The 24,515-nt window shown below is 40.7% G+C and overlaps 2 protein-coding genes across 5 annotated transcripts in view; both read left to right on the forward strand.

Moving 5' to 3' along the window:
• Positions 1-8,279, forward strand: part of HGFAC (HGF activator) — a 42,722-nt gene extending 34,443 nt beyond the window's left edge. The window contains exons 11-14 of the mRNA XM_029962563.1: positions 1,039-1,178; positions 3,262-3,402; positions 4,446-4,594; positions 7,020-8,279. Of these exons, the coding sequence (XP_029818423.1) occupies positions 1,039-1,178; positions 3,262-3,402; positions 4,446-4,594; positions 7,020-7,190 (601 nt within the window). The 3' untranslated portion in view covers positions 7,191-8,279. The remainder of the gene's footprint in view (positions 1-1,038; positions 1,179-3,261; positions 3,403-4,445; positions 4,595-7,019) is intronic.
• Positions 8,280-10,946: 2,667 nt separating this feature from the next.
• DOK7 (docking protein 7) overlaps positions 10,947-24,515 on the forward strand; it is a 58,197-nt gene continuing 44,628 nt past the window's right edge. For 3 of the 4 annotated variants that reach the window (XM_018088950.1, XM_018088957.1, XM_018088961.1), the window contains exons 1-4: positions 10,971-11,054; positions 11,189-11,234; positions 13,396-13,641; positions 17,449-17,649. In XM_018088950.1, the coding sequence (XP_017944439.1) occupies positions 11,001-11,054; positions 11,189-11,234; positions 13,396-13,641; positions 17,449-17,649 (547 nt within the window). In that variant the 5' untranslated portion in view covers positions 10,971-11,000. Of the gene's footprint in view, positions 11,055-11,188; positions 11,235-13,395; positions 13,642-17,448; positions 17,650-24,515 lie in introns of all 4 variants that reach the window. The other variant, XM_008920918.2, reaches the window with a different exon arrangement.

The following is a 24,515-nucleotide window of genomic DNA, read 5'->3' on the forward strand; positions in this document are numbered from 1 at the left end:
TACATCCATGGATGATGTGTGACAGCAGATATTCTCTACAACTCTGGATAACAAAACATATGAGAGCTGCAATGTTGAAGACACTTGCTAACTAAATTCATTGTAGAATTATGCAGTTGCAGATTGAATTGATTTTAAAATGTGAATTCTGTTGCTTCAAAGATAGAGAATGTATTGCTTTCCCCAAACACTGATAATTTCCTGATTATTCCCAAATGTCCCTTACTTCCCAAGTGCTGTACTTACTGGTCCTTATCAGTTTTCTGTCCTAGGACACTGTATATGAGAGGACTATGGTATTTTTTAAGTCAAAAACTGAGAGTCAAAAAAGATGATGTGAATTGCAAAAACTGTGTTCTCCTCTGGTTATGGTGTTTGCTATTAGATTCATGTATTGTTGGAACTTTCCTTCACCAGGTTGCTTTTGATTCTGGACAACAGAATTAACACAGATCAATCTAATCTCAGAGCAGAAGTGGTGATATATTTTATGTGGAGGCTGCCCAGATGTTCCCGAGTTGCCAATGTGCCAGCACCTTTCAAATCTTGGCCCATGACTGCTAATTTTTCAGGAGACTGGTTTCCCAGAGAAATGAGATATCCACCACTGACTCATATTTTGATCCCTCATTTCTTTCTCCGTAATTTTTGTACTCATTGGCAAAGTCTGGTTGAAGTTGACTCAGTTAAGTTTCTAGAACAAGAAGTGTTTACAGCTCCCAAAGATGCTTGTTAGCCAGACAGCAGCTGGGCAGCAGTGCCTGTGCTTGCCTTTCCCTTCTGTCAAGAAGCAGAAGCCTTTCATGAGGCTAATCAGGACCCACAAAGCCTGGGTCTCACTGTAACATTAGGTATCTTTTTCCTTGCTCCCAGTAGGTAGGAAGCCTGGGGAACAGGTCAAGGTGTTAGGAGAGGGTGAATAATGGATGTGATGGAAGGCTGAGGTTATACCAGTTCATGGGATACATAGCCATTGGAAAATTGGCTGCATTTGTCCTGTCAGTCACAGAACTGCTTGTTCTCTCTTTTGTATTACAGCCCCCTAAAATCCACTATCACAGTAGTTCTGGGTCAGCAAATATTTAACAAAACAACTGATGTAACACAGACATTTGAAATAGAGAAATATATCTTGCATCCTGAGTATTCCGTGTTCAACCCTACTGACCATGATATTGGTGAGTATTTTTGTTCCTACAGTTTTATGTTCTGTATACTCAGTTTCAAGTTTAGTTGGTGTGTTAAAAACTGCCTTCCTAGTGAAAAAATCATAGATACTGGGAGAGGCTTTTGATTCCAGAGGTTCTTAGTTCTACCCAAGTTATAGCAGCATCTGAAAGCTAGACAAATTCAGATGAAAAATAAATTGCAAATTTAAAATAATTATGATAATTAGCCTTTGGAGCAATTTACTTAGATGTGTGGCAGATTCATCATCACTTCAAGTCTTTGTGAGATTAGGCATTTTTTCAACTGAACCAGAAACTGTGGGCTTGATGCAGGAATTACTTGGTAAAATTCTATTGTCTGTATTGTATAAAGGATCTGACTAGATGAATATAATAACCCCATCTGCTCTGAAAATCTGTTTTACTAAGAATCATTTTTTACACTGAGATAGGTTTAAAAATTGGCTGTCTTATCAGTCAGAAGTTAAATGCCCTTCTGATTGACCTTATAATATTAGTCAGAATGACAATGGAACAGCAACTCACTCCTTATTTTCTGATCTGCTCTTGTGAAAGGTGGCACATCACCCCAGAGTATCAAGCTGTGTGAGCACTTTGTCTATGAGACTTTAATAGCTTGACATTAGGAATATTTTAGGTCAGGCATGGACTGGCTTTTTTGCACCCAGATGGCGAATATTTTCTGAATGCAAAAAGCATTCAGATTCTGTGTTGGTGGGAGCTCTGTCACAGGGTAGCAGATGAACTAGATTTGAGGCATTACTCTGCTCTGAAATATCCTGGTGTAAACCATTTCATATGTAAACCACCTCAAAGCCTCTGAAATTTGGCATGCCTCACAAGTTTGCAATGTCCAAATTGAGGGAGAGCTGAACGTGGAGTGCCTAAGACGAGCCCAATTGCAAAAACAAACAAGCAGGCAGAAACTGGGGCGAAAGATGTGGGGTTGTGCTCTGTCCAGTCAGTGATTTCTACTGATCCAGCAGAAGAGTTGTTTCCTGCTGAACACTTTTCTAAGGGAAACAAACTACCACATGAGTGTTTGCTAGGAAGTCTGGGAGATTCAGAAACAGGCAGAGTTGGTGTGGAAGAGCAGGAAGGAGAGGACGAACAAGCTGCTGAGTATCGGAGCAAGGTTTGTGTGGGCTTCTCAACCTGTGCGATACTCTTCCACCAAGGCCAACAATTGTAATTGGTAGAGAAATAAGACTATCCAGTGGGATCACTTGCTTTCCATAGATTTGCTCACAAAACCTTGAGCTTCCAAAAAGTGTGATGGGAAGGTTTAATAGGTGTGTCAACAGTACCTCAGCTCTGTTCTCTTTGAGTGGTGTGGCCAAACCAACATGCTGCCCTGGTTCCACCAAATACAAAGCTCCCTATGCTGCTCCATCTCCAAAGAGATTTGCTACAGGGGAACCTGCTACAGGGTTTTAAAATCTTTCAGTATCAATCTCATGATGTTGCACAGCTACATATTTACACTGTTTTCAGCCCCTTGAGGGGTTAATAAGGGTTTTTTGGAAGCTTGGTTTTGAAATATGCTGGGGTTTTATTCCTTTTTTATTCCTTTATTCCTTTATTTTCAAGATCTTGAATTTTGCTGAACTCAGTGATAACAGAGCATAAAATACACCTCTTGGTGTAATTAATTTTTTAAATGGAATTGGAATTAGGCCAGTGGCCAGTCTTTCAGAAGCAGTGAGTACTTGCACATCCCACTTATTTCAGCTGAAAGTTGGGGATATGTCACTGTTATTTAACTATAAGGTGGGAGGATACACATGTATTTTCTACCTTCCCCTTTCTCTACAAAGGCAGCGAAGCAAAATGTGCTCAGTGAGCACAGCATAAAATAAATATTCCCAAAAGGGGAGTAGCTGAATGTTTCAGCCTTCAATTTGCTGTGAAATCAGGTGCTGTTGAGATGAGTCTGTCTGTCTTTGATTGAAATATCTTAATTAAGAGAGGCTTAAGGGATAATTAAATTTGTATCTGAGACCCATTGCTGCCAATCCCATTAGAGAAAGGGAACAGTCACTTTCTTTCTCCTGTATTTTCTGTTCTGCAGCTTTGATTAAGCTGAAGAAGAATGGCACCCGTTGTGCTGTCAAATCCCAGTTTGTTCAGCCCATCTGCTTGCCGGAAAGTAACACTGTTTTCCCTGACCAGTTGAAATGTCAGATTTCTGGATGGGGACACAAGCATGAGAGTGAGTAAAATGAGAGCTGGTGTCTGTAGAAAAAAGAAGATGATAAAAACATAATGCTCAAGTATATGTTATACAACTGAGACTTTGGTAAAATATTTTGCAAGGGACTTCTGGTGAGATTCTTTTTACCTGCCTTTAGATGTTTACAACACTTACATCTGAAATAGTCATCCTGAACTTCCGTTATAGTCCTTAGAATTTGGAGTATAGTTCCCTTGACCAAATGTTTGCACTGATTTTAGGATGAGATGAGCTATGAGCTAACTAGATCTATGTTGCCTGGGAGGGGAGCAGGTAGCTGCTTGTAGGTGCCAACCACCTGGCACCTTAGTCAAGTGAATCCTACCCCTGGTTTCTCCAGGGGTAGGATTGCAAATCAAGGACTGCAAACCAAACACAATCAATTTACTCGTCTGCGATGGAGGGGATTTTTAATTTCACCATCAAGAAACTTTGGAAACAACTACTGGAGAGGGATAGATAGACTTTGGGTTAATTAGTGCTTACATCCAGCTTGAGAAAGGTGGAAAAATCCATCCTATCGTTTTAGATGGGGAATTTCAGGATTATGAGGCTTGATCATTCTGCTTTGATGCAGAGACATATGTAGATAGATGAGAAGGCCTGAGGGGTTGGCTGCCTCATTTTGGTAAGAGATGTAGTATGAGAAATGTTGTCCTGGTCTAAATGTGTACTCTTAAGGCTGAAAGAAGTAATGGAGCCTTCGATAAATGGATGATTTATTACCACATCTGGAAAGGGGAGAGGACAGCTGTGCCAGGGGACAGCTGTGCCAGGGGACTGAGTCTCTGGGAAATGAGAGAATCCGAAGTGGATTAATGTCTGGACATGGCATAGAGTCTGACTGGAGGATCAGAAAGATCACTATAAAGACTATTATCTTTTTATCTTTTAAAGATACCCACAACGTGATTACTGAGAGGTGTTAAGTCTGTTTATATGTTGTATTGTGCCTTGTGTTTTCATGTTATTGACATTCTATAAAAGTGACTTTCTTTTCCTCCCTATGATGTTTTTTTAAGATATAACTGGTTATTCAGATGTCCTGCAAGAATCACTGGTTCCACTTATTCCTGAGGAGAAGTGCAGAAGTCCTGAAATTTATGGAACAGAACTCACTGAAAATATGTTCTGTGCTGGCTACTTTGATAGCAAATCTGATGCTTGTCAGGTAATGCTGTGAGTCACCTCTAGGCAGAAGATAGAAATGTGTATTATGGCCAGAAATGTTGCAGTGTTACAACTGATACTTTTGATATTACGGTATTCCTAAAGAAAAGAAATGCTCCTAAGGAAAAGAACCTTATGTGGCTGCACTCTTTGCTTCCACCTTTATTTTTTAACCTGTTCCATGTCAACTAAGAAGAGCTACAGGGTGTTGTATTACTCCTACCTTCACAAAAGGCAGTGGCAATGCACTGGATGTGTTGCTTTAGCTCCTGGGTGAGCCTGCACGTGGTGGCAATGGTTTGCTGGCCAGCTGGCAGGGACGTGCTGGCAGGACAACCGGCAGGAACCTGTGTGGGGCCAACTCTCTGAGCTGCTACCTCTTGCCTGAGGGGAAATAAGGACACCTGGGTAGGAGATGAGGAGCAGTCTTGAAGTTTAGAGAAGGAAAGAGTTGAGGTTTCTACAGTGGATGGGATTGAATGGTGTAGAACATCAGTCAATTGGAAACTGTGTTATACAACCTCAGTCCTTCAAGGAACGATCACATAACTGCATGCTCTTACTGCTCTGAACAAGGATGCAGAATTGTTGTGGTGAGAGATGAAACTTTTTAAAATGAAGGATCATTTTATTCCTTACATAAAACTTCAGATTTTATATTCAGTTCATTTTGAAGGAGGAGGGTTATGCTGTATTAGCATAAATTTGTGAAAAGGCAACACACAGCTAATGGTTGGCAGTGAGATTAAGTGCAGCAAAGAATATCATGCATAATGTGTGCTGGAAGCCCTATAGCCCCATACATATGTCATAAACCTATCCAAAGAAAGGTGTCAAGAGTGAAATGGCAGCAGCCAGCAGTGGCTCAAGATTTCCAGGTTGAATACTGATGGTAGTTACTGTCTGCAAGTGTTCATACTATAGCCTGGACACTACCCTGCTTGCTCAGCTTTCCTTGCCTTACCCTGGAAGTGCAAACACAAGAGGCAGGATCACAGCTGATTCTCTCTCCCTGTCCTGGAAAAACAGAGATCAGGAATGAGAGGGAGAAAGAGGAAAAAAGAGGGAAGGAGAAAGGAGCTGCACAAAGATGGGTCATCTGGAGAGAATTGCAAAGTCTGAGAAAGAGCAATTTAGAGTCACAGATGTTGCTGAAGAACAGTGCTCATGACATGAAATCATTATTAGTGAATCAATAATTATCTTTTTCCCTGTTGTCAGACTTGTAGTGTGGTCTGAGGAGAAATAGTGTGGACCTCTTAACGTCACAACAGATGTAGCTGACCTCCAGGCTTTCTCAATGTACACTTAGGGTATTAACCTGTAAACCATGTGTTTCATATAAAAATATTTTAAGACCAAGAAATGCCAAGCAGATATTTTGTTTTGCTTGATTATTTTTTAAAGATTTTCTTGGAAATTTTTTTTTTGATCAGTGCACTGATACCAAAATTGCAATCAATGAGACTAATTGTGGAAAATAAGCAAAATTCTGAGAAGTAAATTGATCTCAGGTGCAAGAGTTCATTTGACATCCATCATTTATCACAGAAATCTCCTAGTATAAAGGCAACACAATTTTCCTATGTATTTTGCGCTCAAGGAATTTTCTTTTGAAATAGGAAAAAAAAATATATTTCTCCTTCGTCTCAAATAAGAGTGGTGGCTCTTTCACCAGTACCATTTAATGGTACACATTTTTCATTTCTAACATTTTAATTCCTGTAGAAAGTCTGTCTAAGAGTAGTAATAATAATAACAACAATAAAAACCCATGTCCTGAATGTTTGCAAGCTTTAAAATAAGTAAAAGTGTTCCAAATTGATCCTTGCTATAGTGTAGTTTGGGCTGATTTTTGGTTTATAGTTTTAGTGACAAGGTAAATGCTCAGTAGCATCAAATTCAACAGATGCCAAAACCCCATATGCCACATAAAATTACAGCATCCCACAGTCACATGGAAAAGTGTGTCTAAATGCAACACCTTTCTTTGAAAACTATCATGTTCTCTGACAGTTACAGTAAACTGCATCGAGAAACTCTCCGAATGGACCCATGTAACCCATCCCTACAGTACTGATATTACAGCATAGTGCCAATCCCTAAAGACTTGCTTACCCCCATTGAAAGTGATCTCAATCAACTCTGCTTTTCATGAGAGTCTGAATCTAAAAGAATTTGCTACTTTTAAACAAAATCTGATACTTTTGTTCAATGTGTATTTAAAAAAATCCACCATTATATTAGACATGAATATGGCTAAACAAGCTTTCTATAACAAAACTTCAGTACACTGATGCTTCCATTTTTTTTTTTTAAAGTTTAAATCTCACATGCAAATATTCCTAATTTAGGACTTTCCCAAACTGATCTTTTTCTGACTGCTTTCTATCAAATTAGATAATCTTTGTTTACTTTTAATACAGGGAGATTCTGGTGGACCTCTGGCCTGTGAGGAAAATGAAATCTCTTACCTCTATGGAATTATCAGCTGGGGAGATGGCTGTGGCAGGGTCAACAAACCCGGAGTATATACACGAGTGACAAACTATGTAAACTGGATTAATGAGAAAATAGCCCCCCGAAAAACTAGTTGAACAGTTAAATATGCTAGCATTTGAAGCAGGGTTCAGGAGTCTTCTGGTTTTGCTAAAGTGGCATAAGTATTTTATTACAAGCTGGTATGAAAACTGTCATGGTAATTCATAGCAATTCCAAGCCAGATCACCAAAAGTAGGCCTGATCAATCTGATGTCAGCAGCCTTGATCTAGAATTCTGGGGCTGTGGATTGCTCAACATACATGACTGTCTTTATTTGTCTTAATAAAAAAAAAACCCCAAACATGTTGAGATGGTGCACAAAAATCTACAACTCTCTGTCTGCCTGGTGGATTACATAAAAAGTGATTTGATGTGTTTATGCGGTTTCTGGTCATCCCCCAAACCAACCCATAACAACATTGTACTTGTATTCTCAGATAAGATAGAGAAATAAACAGGAGGAGCACCAAAAATGAAATTTCTTCTCCCTCTTGAAGTTCAGGTCAGGAGACACCAATAGAATAATGTAGGTAAAGCTGCTCTTCAGCTAACTGCAACAAACCAGTTCTGGGGAAAAAACCCAGAGGGCTTAGTTTTTGTTTCAACCAAACATGTAAGCATATTTTTGTGTTAACATATTACTATGTTCCACTGACGTAAAACCGAGAATGTGCCTCAGAGCTCTGCTGAATCTGGTGTGCAATTTTTCAACTCCCCTCCTGGGAGCTCAACATTTCTTACTGAAAAGTGTTGGAAGTTGGAGCACCTGATTTAGGCTGATACAGCCAGGACCTTTTTCAGACTGTGATCTGCTCCTTGTCCTGAAGATAGCAATGGAAATACTTTACCTTGATGATAAATCCCTAAGCGTTTCTTAAATTTGACAGTGAAGATGTCTTAGATTTTGTACTAACAAGTTGTTCAACTGTTTAGATAATTCAAAAAGGAGGTTTTTCTTAATAGATTTTTCAACTGGATGGCTGGGGGAGCAGCTTGAAATTTTCCTTGGGGATTTGGTGGTATCATAAATCACAGGCCTTGCTGTCATGGTCTGTGGAATTGTTACAGGAACAATCAAAGAAATTATTAAAATATATACCTGTTTAGAGGCCATGGACTCAGCTGTGTTAGCAAAAAAAGAAAATTATTCAATGACAACAACAACAACAACAAAGAAAATTCCAGCTGCCTTTTTTTTTTTTTTTTTTTTTTTAATACATGGAACCTTTAGCCATGTCAGCTCTGTACATTTGAAGTGTTGATGTGAAATGTATTTCTCCCCTGGTAGTGAACACTTATGAACTCTCTTAAGTGTTTCAAGCAAAGTTGTGCTTTAAGATACAGAATTTTAAAGTGGTGCCTAGATACTCAGACACGTGTTTTGTTTTATAGTGCTGGCACTGTCCTCATGGGTTTCTTAGTAGTGGTGAATGATATTTGCAGTTAAAAGAAACTTTGTAAGGAAAAATAACCAAACCCTGAATTTGTGTAAGTACAAATATGTAACAATGCTAATCTAGAAGAATGATGTAAACTGTTTAATAAAAACATTTACCCTCTGTTTCTGGGACTTAGTCTGTTATGTATAAAGTTACAGGAAAATCTTTGAATCCCTCTGTAGGTTGTTCTATAGGTTGAGAGCTGATAGAAACATGAAATAACACTTTGTGCTGGAAGGCATCTGCAAGTTGGGCACAAAGACCATTTTCAGCTGGTGGTGCTCCCAGTTTTATGCAAGTGCCACACAAATTTCCAGCAGACAGATGTAAGTGCTTGGCTGCGTTTTTCAGCTGTGAATACTGTGAATCCTAAGATCAAAGTCTTTAGTTTGTTTTTCTGAAGCACTAAACACTAGCTTGAAAAACTGAGATCCACCTCTGGGGTCTTGATTCCAAAACAAGCTGAAGACTCTTGTCTGGCTTTGCCTTCCTGGCCATTTGCAGTATGAGTCTGGCTTGCTTAACTCCCTGAAATGAATGTGACCATGTAACAAGACTAACTGTACCTGCTGCTGAAAGACAAGTACTAAATCAGCATGAAGGAATTATTTACTCTTCTTTGGGAGGGATTCATCAGGAACAGGTTTCCATTCAAAGCTGAAGCCATTCAGAATGTCTGTGTCTGTTCTGTGACTTCAGTTTCACTTTGAAATTAATATCCATCCACACTGTGCATACCTATGATCTTCTGGTTTTGTGTTATATGTGTTCTCTCTCTGTTCTTCTGTTGCATTAAAGAAAGTGGCTGTTTGATTGGAAGGGTGTTACACTTGTGTTTCTGACAATTTGTGTAGAGGTTTTTAGCTGTCCTGTTTTCAAAATCCATGCTGCTTGTATCACTACACAGCAACACCAATACAAACAATAACACCTTTTTAAAAAAGTATGTTGAATGGTCTGTTTTCTGCCCTCAAAGGTCTAAATAGCAAATCTCCAAATGATACTGTAATACTTTGAATGCATTAAAATCAATTTTTGACTTTCAAAGCAGCCTGTTTGTCCACTGTTACTGCATTGACTTCGTGGAACTAAATTAAAAACATTTAATTTGTCATCGGCTGTATGGTGACTAGCACTGTATTAAATGCACAGACCCACAGCAGGAGTGAAAAGGAAATGACCAGGATAAGTGAGATGTCCTTGCCTGACCTCTCACACCCCTGACATCAGTCACATTCCTGCGGGGCACTCCAGTACCTTCTGCCTTCTGTCTTTCTGTTGAGCATTACCCCATGGAAACTCATCTTCCATAGTTTTCACCTCCTTGAAGTGATTATCACTTTGGTTAAAATGAAAGTCCAACTTAGATGTACTAGTGAAATTTTATCTGATATTTTCCCTAACTTTATATTGAAATTGAATTGGAATGCAAAGCCAGTGGAACACTTTCCTAATTCATTACAAAACACACTTAAAGATGGTTTTATTAAATTGTGTGTTATTCCATGCAAACTGATCGATTAAAAGGAAAGAAATAAATGCAAACATCTAAAAACCACTTCTGTTATGCTATTGAAAGAAAAATGTGCTGTGGTGCTGTTCAAAAAAGCTGAAGAACTAATTACCATCAAATAAGATGCAGCAGGAGTATTTTTGGAATAATGGACTCTAATTAGTCCATTACTCGTGGAAGTAAATCTGAGGACATCATTAACACATCTTATTCCATTAATTGTAGCTGCTGTGGGCTTGGCATAAGCGTGTTGTTATCTCGTGACAGTTGCATTGCAAAGAAGAAAAAAGAAAAGAGAAGATTATTTTTATCTGGGCTACTTGGCTGCATGTCTTCTGGGAGCCAAGGAGAGCTGTAATTACACTTTTGAAAAGTGAGAATTGGGCGTTATAAGGAAGGTGCGGTAAGGGGGTGCTTCTGCCGGCCCCGCTCCGCGAGGAAACTCCGGTCCGGGCTTTGCGGCCGCCCGGGCGCGGGGCAGCCCCCGATCGGGTCGGCGGCAAAGCCCGGAGCGGGGCTGCCCCGCCGGGCGGCCGCAAAGCCCGGAGCCGGATCGGGCGGGGGTCCCGCCCGGAGCGGATCCACCGAGGCGGCCCGACGGGCTGCGACGCTCCGGATGCGCCGGCCCGCGCCTCCCGCTCTGAAACCCTGGAGAAAAAAAAGTAATAATGATTAAAAAAAAAACCCCAAACCCACAAGCAAACCAAAACCACGCGCACAGTAAAATACGTGAACAAAGAAGTCAGCGAAACGGTCCCCGGGACCCCCTTTCCCCCCAGCGCGGTGGGGCCGGGCAGTGCCGCGCCGCCCGCGCGGGGCCCTCCTAAGGCTATTTTGGAAGTGACCCTTCGGGCGGCCGGAGCGTGGGGCGGGCGCAGCGAGCCGGCGCAGCTGTCCGGAATCATGACTGAAGATGACGGATTCCGTGGTGGTGGAGGGTCACGTCAAGTTGAGGGACGGAAAAAAGGTCCCCGTTCCGAGCGCCCCTTCGGCCCTGCGGGGCCGGGGGTCCCCGACCGACGCCCCTTTTCCCCGAGGGGAGAGAGCCCGCTCTCCCCTGCCCGGCCCTGGCTAACCCTGTCCCTTTGCCTCTCGTTGCAGTGGAAGAGCAGGTGGCTGGTGCTGCGCAAGCCCTCCCCGGTGGCAGGTAAGAGGGGGCCTGGGCTGGGGGGAGTCAGGGCCGGAGTGTCCCTCCTCCTCCTCGTCCCGGCGGTGGGGGACAGGGCTCGGGTCCCTTGGGGCTAGCAGGGCTCCCCTCGGGGTGCGCACCCATGGCAGGGCTCTCCAGAAGTTTTGTCCGGCCTCGGGGCGAGCTCCTGTGCAGCTTAATGCCAGGCTAAAACCAACGGGAAAAGTGACTTTCAAAAGCAGAGCTATTGGGTTTGGTGCCCGTTTAAAATGGAAATTTTTTCTTTTTTCTTTTTTTTTTTTTTTTTTTGAATTATTATTCTTTCTTCAGGGTGATTGCTGGGTGTATGTAAAAAAAAAAAAAAGCTGGCATTGTAAGCTTGGTAGTTATTTTTGATCAGTGTTTTGACAGAAAATATCACTTCAATTTAAAAATAAAATGACATTTTGAATTAAGGGGAAAAAAAAAGAAAAAAAGATAGTTTCCATGCTTCTGAAGGGGAAATTGAAAATCTTACACAGAGCTGATGTTTTACTGCTGCAGAGGGAAAAGTGGGTTTTAGGTTTTCCCATCTATTCCCAACAGGGAAAACATTTGGGCCCAAAAGAATATCTTTTCAGGGCTAAATGTTGTCACTTAGAAAATGTGAATCTGCATTGCTGCAGAATGGATTACAGCGTCTTTTCTAGGCTGTTGCTGGTAGACTGAAGGTTTCATAGTAATCGAAGCTCTTCAAACCTAATTCTTGCTACCTGAGCTGTTACAGTAATTTTTTAGTGTCTTAAATACCGGTATCTCATCTGAATCTGTGAAACTTCTCTGTGTGAAAGGGCATGTGTTGATCCTAGAGCTGGTATCTGGACACGTGAATGTGGGCCTGGATTTCTAACGCAAGTAAGCCAAGTTTGAAGGGGATAGGTGAGGGAGCCTCATCTATCAATGAACTCAATGTAGCTTATTCCTCAAAAGTAGTATTTTTATTCTAGCTAAATTAGCCAGGTTTACAAAAAAAAAAGCCCCCACTGATTTGATTTTCTTGCTACGTAAACCATAGTTGTTGTTTCTTCAGACACACAACTGTATTGTAGAATGCTTAAACATCGTGGTTGCAGCTGTTTTTGCTAACAGGTGCACAAAGAGAATTGGGGATCCGTGCAAAGCTCTGCATTAGTTAGCAGACAGTTCAGTCTTTCAGTCATTTTTCATCTGTTTGGAGATTTGCCAGTCCTTGCCCAGCTGAGAGTCCCAGGGCACCTCCCCAGGTCTCAGAGCACCCCACCCCAACATTCATAAAACGGTGCAGGGGGTCTTTCTCTCTGTGGTTTGTAACTCAGTTTAAGCTGTGGATGCTGCAGCTTTGGTATTGACCATTAATTTAATTTACGGCTGAGTGCTGTGTGATAGGAGAGGAACCTGGAGGAAAGAGGGCTGCTTTTGTCATAAATGCAAAAAGTGGGAGAGGTCTCTTTCCCTTTTTCTTGTTTTTTGCATTTGCTTGTGAAATATGCTTTTCCTGTAGGACTGTGACACTTGAATTGCCACCTTCTGTTGCACAGTTGCTGTGTAATAAACACCTCTAGGAAGGAGTTAAAAACAACTAGTGAGACAAGCAAACACTAAAAAATAAATAAATAAAAGAAGGTGTGGCACATAATGATTTTTAGCAAGGGCTACTGTGTAGCATTTAGCTGGGAAACCTGAGCCGGCATGAACAATCTCGCAGTGCTCGCCATTTAGGAGTTGGGTAATCTGTGAGCTACTGTAAGAATTTCGTTTGTGGTTCAGTATGTTCTGATGGAAATACAGGTGACAATAGCCTCTCAATCCTTAGAGTTTGTAATGTGAACAGTATTATAGCATAACTCCTAATGTTCAGAATTAATGAGTCAGTCCCTGCCAGACTCGGGAGAGTATCTGAAAAAAGCCACTGGACTTTGATGAGTAAAATAGGGAAGACTTATTACTGGCTTCCTTATTTCCTTATTGCAGATTACTCTTGGAACATGCCTTCAGTGTTTGCTTCCTGAAAACAAGGGCTACAAACTACCTGGGGGTGGGGTGGGAAAAGGAATCCGAGTTCTTACATTGACTTCATGCAGTTTTCTAAAGCACCTTTGTATTGCAGCAGAGTGCTGAGAAATGTGTTATGGTTTATGCTCTGCCTCATCATCTCTGACAGTTTTGCTTCTTTTAGACTGTTTGCTCATGCTGGTGTACAAGGATAAATCTGAACGAGCAAAAGGGCACAAGGAGAGGAGCAGCATGACCTTAGAAGACATCTGTGGCTTGGAGCCTGGGCTCTCCTATGAGGGCCTGAATCACACACTCGCAATCATCTGTCTCTCTCAAGTTGTGATGCTGGGATTTGAGAACAAGGAAACAATGTACGCATGGGATGTACGAATACGCTACAGTTTGGGGGAAGGTAACCTCTGTCTTCTTGCACCTTCCCCCCACAGTTCCCCCTGCCCCCATGGGGTAAAAAAACAAAGAAAAGCAGAACTAAAATGCAGATAAAAAGGTACAGGAAAAGACTGTCACTCATCTGAGAGTGAAGAGACTGGTCTTCCCCTTAGATATTAAAGCAGGTGTCCCTTATGATAGGTTTTGACTACAGTACTGCCCAATACTGATGGATAACTGTGAGCCCTCTTAACTTAGGTTTTTGATTTTGGCACTGACAGTGTGTAGCTTTGAAACAAAGTGATCAAACTTGGTCCTACAGTTTACTCAGGGATTCTGGGAACATGAATTAAGAGATGCAGAGTTCTGAGTTGTACTTGGCTAGTTCAGGCCCATTTTTCTGAGCTGCCCGCTAGGTGTTGCATTGATAATGATTATTACTGCTAGTGTCCCATTTCAGAAAGAGACTTCTTGCAATAATGATTGTCATCAGACACATTCTCTCCAGCTAACTTCACTTTTCTGCACCTTTTATTTTATTTTCTTGGATAGCAGCTCTAAAATGTACAGTAGTGAACAAAGAGTGATGATGTTGGTAATCCATAGTATCTGTCTTATGTTTGTTTAGTCATAACTAGGGAAGGAGGGTAGGTGTGTGGGAGACACACATTAGCCATCTTTATCATTTGTTACATATGCTGTGCCATCTGTTGGGTTTGTGGCTCGTTCCTTTACAGTATGTATGTTGAAAGATGGCCTGGGAATTTTTCAGTAAAAAAATGTAGAAGTATCAGAAGTGAGATGTGTGGATGTACCTCTCAGAGCTATCAAATATGAAGTCTTGCATAGCAGGAAAGGTTATGGGGGTTTCTGAACAATACCAGCACAGGTAGCTGGAGTCACTGGTACACTTTGATGATACAACTATATTGTCTTCCAGTTCTATTTCTTTTTTTTTTTTTTTTTAGATTTCAGATCTATATATAGCATAAATTTGTCCTAAAACCTCAAGGAGAATTTGAATTTGACAGGGTAGGTCTGGTTTTTATGATCTTGCACTGATGCAGTGCTGGGATGAACAAAATAATCTCAATCTGGGTGTGAGGGTTATGGTTGTTATTGGAGGAAATGCAAAAGTAGTGAAGAGTTTTTTTCAAGGAAAACTGTGAATGAGGTAGGAATAGAGGCTATTGGATGATGACATGTGTGTGGAAGTGGAGAAATGCGGAAGTAAGACAAGTATAATTGGTTGAAATGACAATAATCTGTAGAAAGTTAACTGCAAAAAAGCTTAGGGGAAGGAGACTAAACCAGAACATAGAATTTTTTCCAAGATTATGTCTTTCAGTGAAGCTGCAGTTAGGAGAAAGAAGTCAAATTAAAGTGAGTCTAGTTTGAGTAGACAGAAATGAAAGAGAGGAGACTTATATGAAGAGAGGATGGTGACTAGTGTTTTTTCCTAAAGCGTAGTAAGAGTGCCTTTGTGTGCCTTGAAAGTAAGGTGGCTGGATGATAAAAATAGGCAAGGGACAGATGACCTCAGAGTCTGGGAAGCAAAAAAAAAAAAAAAAGTGAAAGGAGTTGACACTGTTCTTGAATGAGGACCACAGAATGGAAGCATTCGCACTGGAATTCCCAGTGTTTTCTCTCAGTTTTTAGCCAGATGAGGTGAATGTGATTCTTGGAATGTGCTTGAGCCCTCCCTCAACTCTTTCTGAGAATTTTGCATACTGCAGGTCAGTGAATAGCTGTGAAGAGGAAAAGATTAGATGAAGAAAATGAGGAATTTAAGTAGTACCTGCTGTTCAAGGGTATATTCAGCTCTATGTCTTCAAGAATTTTTTTTTCTTTCGTAGAATAGGAGAAGTTGATGGCTGGGGAGAATTTTGAAAAAAAATCCAATTTGCCAAGAAAGCAGCATATGGAAAAAGCTTCATGTTCAGATATGCTTTTTTTTCTACTTTGGCTTTGTTCAGATTTGGATATGCTGTGTTTTGACAGTGGTCTAGAATTTGAGATGGAGCTCTTTGTTTTCAGCAGCTGCTGTAACTTGCAACTGATTGTGTGAAGGGTGGGCTCCATTCCTAATTTATGAAGCAGAAAGAACCCTGATGCTTCTGCTCCCGCAGTTTAATTGTCAGCAAAGTCCTGGGCAGAGTTAACTGAGCAGAGGGGTCCAAATGATACTGAAGATTCCTTACTGAGCGTTACTCATCACGATGGTTTTGCTATCTTTTTCATAGTTTATGTTTAAGCAGGTTGCATAACAACCATGTGCCCAAAAGGGGACATCGTGTGACTATTGATTTGCTCCCTAGCAGCACTACTGGCAGAGCTGTAAGTAGAGCTGTGGTTAGTTAGATCTATCTCTGTCTCCTTGCACATTTCACTCGGATGACTTTGTGGCTAATTCTGCTGGAGCCTCAGGGAACTTACCAAATGCATGTCATAGATGAGGAGTTGACTTACAGCTCAGATCGTAACTAAGAATACAGCAAGTAGTTAGATGAGAAGCAAGACTCAGACCGAGATGAAATGTGTGATGCTTGGAGAGGCCTGGGCAAGAAACAGGGAAGAGTAGTTGTAAGAACTGAGACTACCTGGAAGTTGCCCTGTAGATTTTGTAGGCAAGGAGCTTTTTGTATGATCTTTAATACATAACCAAAAGCTAAATCTATGTGCTTCTTGATAAACACTCTACTAAAAAACTACTGGAAATGTAACAGTCTTGATGCCTCTCTCTGCTAAGACAAGTGGGGGTTTTTGGGTGGTGTTGTTTTTAAATTATAATTGTTTTTCTGTGTTATTTTTTCTTCTTTTGTTATCTAATCACAATATGAAAGAAACTAGAGGACTAGTGGAGGTCGAAATTATTGTTTGAGAATTATATGCTTGCTTACTTAAATTGCCCCCTTTGAAACACTGAGATTTGAGCCCTTGCAGTGATCCCAATAACTTATTATTCAGAATGCAATGGCTCTGCAAGACAGAATGGGAGACCAGCCTAGAATGACTGCTACTTTAGGTAAGGACCCTTGCAATATAGGGGATACTGGAGTTGGAGTTTGAACCTGAAGTTTGTAAACTTGAATGAGCTAGGTGTTTCTTTTCTTTTTCTCCACTCCTTTGAAATTTAGGCTGTGAAATATGAAAAATTAACTGACATCTAAAAGTGTTTTATTACCTATGAATCATTTAATTTCCTAGTAATTTTGAATGTCTGGGCATCTACCATCACCAACTCCTGAAAGAATCACAAAGGTGGAAAAATGTAATTTTCTCCGTTTTACAGCTAGGGAAGAAATGAAGCAGTTTATTAAAGGTTACAAATGAGTCAGTGATAGAGATCTGGTTAGAATTTGCCTACTTCTTTGAGCCTTGGGTTTTGGGCATCATGTTATTTGTGTGCATGCATGTAGGAAAGCAGTAAGACAGTTTAGATGAGAAGACAGAAAGAAACCTATGTAGTGATGCAAGGATGGAAGAGGTAAGTGAAGTGTGTGTTGGATAACTGACTAATCTGAGATAGGGAGTAGCCTGGAAGATTTAGTATTAATTAATGTAGCATTACAAGTAATAATTTGTAGCATCCAGCCAAGATACAGTGGTTTTTTTCCAATTCTAAACAGGCATAATAGAGAGTAGGGAGCTTACAGTTACTTTCATGGATCTGTCTGGGCTCCATGTAGAATCTTTATCTTAGAGTCTCCTGGTGTGGGCAGGGGTTGGTCCAAGAACCACAGCTGAACAGAAATGACCTATGTAACTTAAGTCATGGTACCTTAATTGTATATTGTACAGTAATTTTTTTTTCTTCCTTATTTGATAGTTCATAGATTTCAAGTCTTTGTAGCACCTGGCACCAAACTAGAGAGCGGGCCTGCTACCCTGCATTTCTGCAATGACATTCTCGTCCTTGCAAAAGACCTTCCTCCCAGTGTCATGGGGCAGTGGAAGCTCTCAGATCTGCGCCGGTATGGAGCTGTCCCAAACGGATTCATCTTTGAAGGGGGTACCAGGTGCGGCTTCTGTAAGTACAAATGGAAACCTGTCTTCTAAAAGTTGCTTGATACCTCTTGTAGAAATGAAAATGTAGTCTCATTCAAAGTGGAGGCTGCAGAACCAGCTGTGCTGCTTTGTCACACAGGCAGCCTCATATCAGAGGATCTGTTCTGAGTAGACTTCTGCAGGCTAAAACCCTGGTGTTCAGTGGGTATGCAGACTGCCAGTTTGAATGTGAAGTTGTTTGACTTGCATACTGAAATGTGAAAATAATGGTTTTCTTCAATTAACAAACTGAAAAATTAGAAGGTTTCAGAGGTGATCCAAATGCCCAGGTGATCCTGGGACTTTTTTACAGTTGTTCTGCCTGTTCCTTGGGACTTGTGTGCTGTTGCTCTGCATGTTAATTCTGGTTGCCATACTTCTATGGAGTGGGAAACCCAAGTTCCTGGCCCCCTTCAATATGCAGGGCTTCAAATCTTTATCTTCCTGAGGAACGTTTGGTGCCCCCATAAAAAACAGCCCAGTACAAGGCTTTGAAGGTGTCTCACTGTGTAACCAGGCATTGAAATGTCACTGAGATCAGAAGAGAAAAACTGACTATGTGTCTGAAGCCTTGAGACTGGGAGCACAACTGCAAGGGAGAGACCCTAGATCCCTGCTCCTAAGCTTAAATGCTTAGTTCCCAAGATTAGCTATTACTTGTATAAGAAAGCCCAGAAATAGTAGGATGCGTGTATATATATATGTGTGTGTGTGTACATATATATATATGTATATGTAGTCCTTCATTTATGTTCTTTAGTTAAATTGTGGCATTTCTTCTGTAGCTTGTTCTAAATCTGATACAATTGCTATGCTCCAAGAATTTAAACTGGTTTGTGCTTACTGAGTATTGCTGTAACTTACCCCCACATTGCAGAAAGCCTAAATAGTTCAATCCATGGGCCAGGATGCCAGATTATAGAATCACAGAATGGTATGGGTTGGGAGGGCCCTTAAAGATCATCCAGTTCCAACCTCACTGTTACGGGCAGGGGCACCTTTCACTAGACCAGGTGCATAAGGAACATGAAGTATGAAATGTGGATGAACGATACATTGTCAACAGCTGATGTGGCTGAACATGAGCCAGCAGTGTGGCCAGGTGGCCAAGAAGGCCAATGGTATCCTGGCTTGTATCAGGAATAGTGTGGCCAGCAGGACTAGGGCAGTGATTGTGCCCCTGTACTCGGCACTGGTGAGGCCACACTTCGAGTGCCATGTCCAGTTCTGGGGCCCTCACTACAAGAAGGACATTGAAGTGCTGGAGCAGGTCCAGAGAAGGACAATGGAGCTAGGGGAAGGGTCTAGAGAGTAAGTCCCATAAGGAATGGCTGAGAGAGCTGGGTTTGTTTAGCCTGGAGAAAAGGAGGCTCAGGGATGACCTCACCGCTCTCTACAACTACCTGAAAGGAGGTTGTAGTCAGGTGGGGGTTGGCCTCTTCTCCCAGGCAACCAGCAACAGGACAAGAGGACGCTGTCTTAAGCTGCACTAGGGGAGATTTGGGTTGAACATTAGGAGGAATTTCCTCACAGAAAGGGTTGTCAAGCATTGGAACAGACTGCCCAGGAAGGTGGTGAGGTAAGCATCCCTGGAGGTGTTTAAGACTGGATGTGGCACTTAGTGCCATGGTCTAGTTGACATGTCCAGTCAAAGATTGGACTTGATGATCTCAGATGTCTTTTCCAACCTAATTGATTCTGTAATTCTGTGAAATGTGAAACTAGTGGTCAGGTGGTGGAATCTGGCTTACCTAGCTGGTTTCTTTTTCCCTCCCTTAAACTTAACTTAAACTTTCTGATAAGAAACATGAGGTCATCAATAGCTCTCCTGTGTCCCTGCTTTTTTTAAGTATGAATTATCTTTTTTTGCTTTTAGTTGGCAGGTGATGCGAATTGGACGAGTGCTTTGGAAAGGGTCCCAGTTTGTTGATCATTCATAAGAAACATCTGTCTTGATAGCTCAGACCTTTCAGTCGCCATGAAAGGGTGTTTTTGCCTTTCTCCTGCAGGTGCAAAATAGCCTGTCACAGTTGGAAACTCTTTACAAGTTCAAGCTTATCTTGTTAAAGGAGATGTTGCCCTTAACTGAGCACCTAAACATATCTGCAAGCATAACAACATTTAAATATGTGTTTACTCTAAACAATTGAGTTAATATTGCCACTATAAGAAAATGCTTTTTGTAAATAGAACCTAAATAAAAATGTAACTCTGGTTATTTTTGACAGAAGGGTGTTGGCAAAGAGAAAGACCATCTTTCTTCAGGTGTTTGACTCTCTTACCTCAATCTTCTGGAATTCTTGAAGAATAGGCAAGCAAGTAATGTTCAGGAAAAAATATGTTATTACGGAAGTTGTTTTATTTCCTAAACAAAAGCACTCTCCATTACCCTGTCATCAAAATGTCGCATAACATTATGCAGACTCTATTATTAATGTTACTTTCCTACAGGTTAAACCATATCTTTGCTCACATTCTTCCTGTGGAGCTCTGAATGCAGAGGATTAGTGAATTTAAGGTTTAAATACCACTGTAGTAAATACCTAAATAAAAGGAACCAGTGATCTTGTGGTTCGATTCCCTCTCCTCTCCATATTAAAACCCATGAAGCCCCAAACAGAAGCAGAGCTTACTTTTGGATATATCTGTGGTAAAACTGAGGTCTGAAAGGGCATGACTTGGTTTTAGTTTTCTGATTCTTGCTTCCTTACAAAATTTTTCATAAATATAAAATAATTAATTGTGTTCTGGAATTAGTTGCTCAGTACAGGTTTTGTTCAACTCCAAAGGCTTTGGTACTCGATCCAGGTGGAGAGAAACCATCTGAGATAATGCTGAGATTCCAAACATTAAATCGGGGTGCATTTTCAAGATGGTTAACACAGGCTTATTCATAAATAGGAAAAAGAACATTTACATTTTGAACTTCTCTTACTTTTAACATCACAACTGTACTGGTAGAGATTAGAAAATACTTTTTCTGCTTCCGAAAGCTGCAGATAAGTTATTCTCTGGGGCAAAATTTTGCTCTCTCTGTAGCTGAAGCTTAATCACATGTACCATTTGCAAAAAAGCAGGCATCTTGGCCTGGGAGTCAATTGAGAGGTTTACGTAGAGGAACAGGCTGGAAAAAAGGAGCCTCTCACTTTCCTAAGCTGCTTGCTTAATCAGTGCGCACTGATAAAAATGACCAGTTGCCAGGAGAATCTTGACTTGGAGGTCAATGTGAAAAAATTTAAGTAGGGTAATAAAAGGGCATGTTAATACTGTGAGAATTTAATGTTCAAGTGCTTCAGGATTAGCTTCCAGAGCCTGGTTTAAAGCTGTGTCATGTTTTCTGACAGTGTCTCCTGGAAGAAAGGAACCTGTAGGACCCTTAGTGTCCTTTGGAAAAACAAATGCTGATGCTGCTAACTGCAAGATAAGCAGGAGTATTTCTGTGATTGTTTTGGTATTTTGATAAAATTAGGTACTTCCTTCCGTCTTTCCTTCCATCTTTCCTTCCCTCTTTCCACTTCTGCATTTATTTGAAAATGAAAAGTAGTAGGAGTGGTTAAACTGGGGCAAGATCTGGAATTTCTTGAAAAATTTTGAGTTGTGTAGATTAAAACTTCTGCTAATATGCAGATATTGCTCTGTGCTGTCTCCTTCTTAGACGTACTGCAGACAACAACCAATTTTATCCTATTTTCAGTAGTCAGGCCCATATCTTAGTTGGCAATACTAGGAACAAACACCCTTTGTCATTTTCCCCAGAGAGAAAAACAGCCTGAAATACCCCCTAAAGGGGGTTCTCAAGCCCAGGGTTGAGATGTACTGGTTGGACAATATGCTGATGGCCACGGAATGAACTGCCGTGGTTCATACCTGTCCTGTAGCTAAAAGTCTTCAGGCTCTGGCATTGTCTGGCAGCCATTAGGAGTAGTAATTAATGGAAGGGACTGACTCTTCCTCCCTGCTTTCACACACAGTACAGAGGTTGAGGTAATTTTTGTCCATTGTGAGGGCGTGTTTGCAAATGGGTTTGCTGTTTTAGTATGATAAATTAAAATCAAACATTAGCAGGATTTAGTAGTATTTGGAAGTTTTATGAAATCGGCAACTTCTCTTGAACGTTTGAGGGACTGTACAATGCTTTACTGACTGACACAGAGGACTGGCTTAGTGTTTCAGCCTTGTGCAAGTGATTGCAGGCTGCTTTTCACCAAGTCTCTTACCCCATGGAGAGTGTGAGTGAGCCCTTCAGTCTGGTAAACAGCTGCGTGGTATTACAGGGATGCATACCACATATTCCTCAGCTTCCAAATGCCTGTGCACCAAATCTGATCCAGCACGTGACTGGGATGTGTAGTTTCTGGTAGTGAATTTGTCAGTTTTCTGAAGAAAGCAGAAAAGAAATGTAATTACTTGTTTTTATGTATGCTTTTGAAACATTACTTAATTAAACCTTACCTACTTGTTCATCTCACTTGATGTTTTTAGCGAGGACCCTCGGACTTCTTCCTTCACTTGCAGTCTAGTTCTGTCTAGCAAAACAAGAAAGAGAATGTTTCCTGTGAGAGTCAATCAACAATTAAGGTGTTCATGTGAATAATAGAATCTACAAAGAAATATTTTATGTGTATATTGGATTTGCATCCACACGCGCATGGACATGCACTGTTAAATGAAGGCAGTCACATTTGGTTTTGGGATTTCCAAATGAGTGATACTTCTTTGCTGAAATAAGTATTTGAATTAAGCAGCCAGCTTGCATGAGCACATTTACTTTTTTAGTTTCCATTAAAGTCAAAGGCTTGTAGAGACCATTAGGAGTTTAGGTAAGTCTTGACAATAGTCATAAAAGAACAAAGTGGCCCAGGTATACTCTTTATGTACAGAAGTACTTGAGGTATCTACTTGAGGTATCATTTTCTTCTTGGATGGCAACATGCATGTGTAGGATTCTGCTGAATTATCAAGCCACGTAGTGTATCACTGTGCTTGAGATAGGAATGTCCTCTGCTATGTTCTCTCTGTATCCTGCTTGCTTATTGTGCATGGAATGCGAAGGTCATCCAGCAAAACCTTGTGCTGCCCTGCTCCCTCAAGAAAGATGTGGCTTCTGGCATTGATGTGATTCATGGGGGAAGAGTCATACCATGCAGGATTAGGCAAACTGATTTCCACAGACTCCCTCTACTCTGTGCAGGGAGAAGTGAGCTCAAAGAAAAAGCTGAATTTCAAGTCATTCCTGAATACATTGCAGCCAGGGTTTTTTTTTTCCCCCTAATACAGTGTTCTCTGACTTTGGCATCTCTTGGGGAGGGGAAATGGGGCAAGAATGCAAATGAGTCACCACAAGAAACCTTCATACTTGTCAAACTGTGTGATTAGTGTTGTAATCAATCTCCTAGATGGTCTCTGATCCTGAAGCCAGGTTGTGTATTTGTTTCTTTGGCTGAAGAATTTTTGATTAGCAAGATGTGAAGAGATGCAAATGTGGTGGAGTGACAAATCAAGTTATGAAGATGTTGCTAACAATGTTATCTTGAATAGATTTAAGCAGAACAGGCAGACACTTAGATGTGACATAAATTGAGAATGACAGAAGAGTGTGGACCAGAATATGTTTTTCCAGTTTACTGCTTGCTGGTTATATCTAATTTACTAAAATAGTTAATGTGGTTTGTGGTCCACTCTCTATTATCCCTTTTGTTTGGATCCCATAGCCCTTCGTCAAGCTGTTAAAAGTGTGTCTGTTGTTTAAGTGAAATGTGAGTATCCTGTTGGATATGACAGGGCATGTGTGGAAAGTGATGGGGATGCAGTAATTCTGGTCAAGACCAACCAGCTCTTCTGCTTTCAGTAAAATTGGAAACAATATGTATGCAACTCAGAATTGGCCAGAGACAGGCAGAAGTCAAACACATATGTCCAGATTAGAGGCTCAAGTCCCTAGGAAAGTAATGTGCAAAACCCTACTGCAGGTCTAAGATCTGGTATTGTAGTTTTTTCTATATGCATGGGCCTGGGGAAGTGGCAGTGCTTCTTCAAGGTCTGTATGCTAATTTCATTTCTTTCTGTGTCTGGTATTGAATTATTATGTCCCTGAAATTTTGTCTGATATTTTAAGATAATATTTTTTTCCTGATGCGATTTATATTTGGACTGATAATTCTCAAATAAAATATCCTGTGGAACCCTTCTAGTCTTTTGTGTTGTTCACGTAGTCATATATCATGGAGCTCATAACTTGTTTGTTTGTTTAGTGATTCTCATTCTAATCTTGCTTGGGGCTATTCTTAATGAATGGAAAGCAAATATCAGAATAGAGCAAAGGGTAAAGATCTGATGACAACCTGTGGAGTTGTATTACGTTCTGTTAATAATAGACACATAGGATTTAGTCGAGGAAAATTTATACTATAATCCAGCAATATAACCAAATCATAATTCATTGGTATATAAAAAGCTCCTCTTGGTTAAAACTGGTTAAAAGTAGAATTAACTTAATTCATTTTGCTGGAGACACTCTAAGTATCTTTGACATTTGCCATAAGATTAGGCCTACAAAATTTTAGGGGTAAATAAGAGACCCAGACAGCTGATAAGAATAAGTCTTCTATTTTGACATTGAGAGGGGTTTGGAACTAAGTGATCTTTAATGTACTTTCCAACCCAAGCCATTTTATGATTGTGTGACATAACTCTAAGTGCCTGAATTTCAGAAAATTAACATAAATTATTAGGTAGCTCTTGAATTTTTATGTGTTTTGTTATAGTGTGTGTGTGCTGACCTGAATTTTTTATTCCTTTTCCCTGGAGAACGTCCCGTTGACTTGTTTTCATGGCTTGCACTTAACACTC

The sequence above is a fragment of the Manacus vitellinus genome, unplaced genomic scaffold, assembly GCF_001715985.3.
Source record: "Manacus vitellinus isolate BGI_N305 unplaced genomic scaffold, ASM171598v3 scaffold_0_pilon, whole genome shotgun sequence".
Taxonomy (NCBI): domain Eukaryota; kingdom Metazoa; phylum Chordata; class Aves; order Passeriformes; family Pipridae; genus Manacus; species Manacus vitellinus.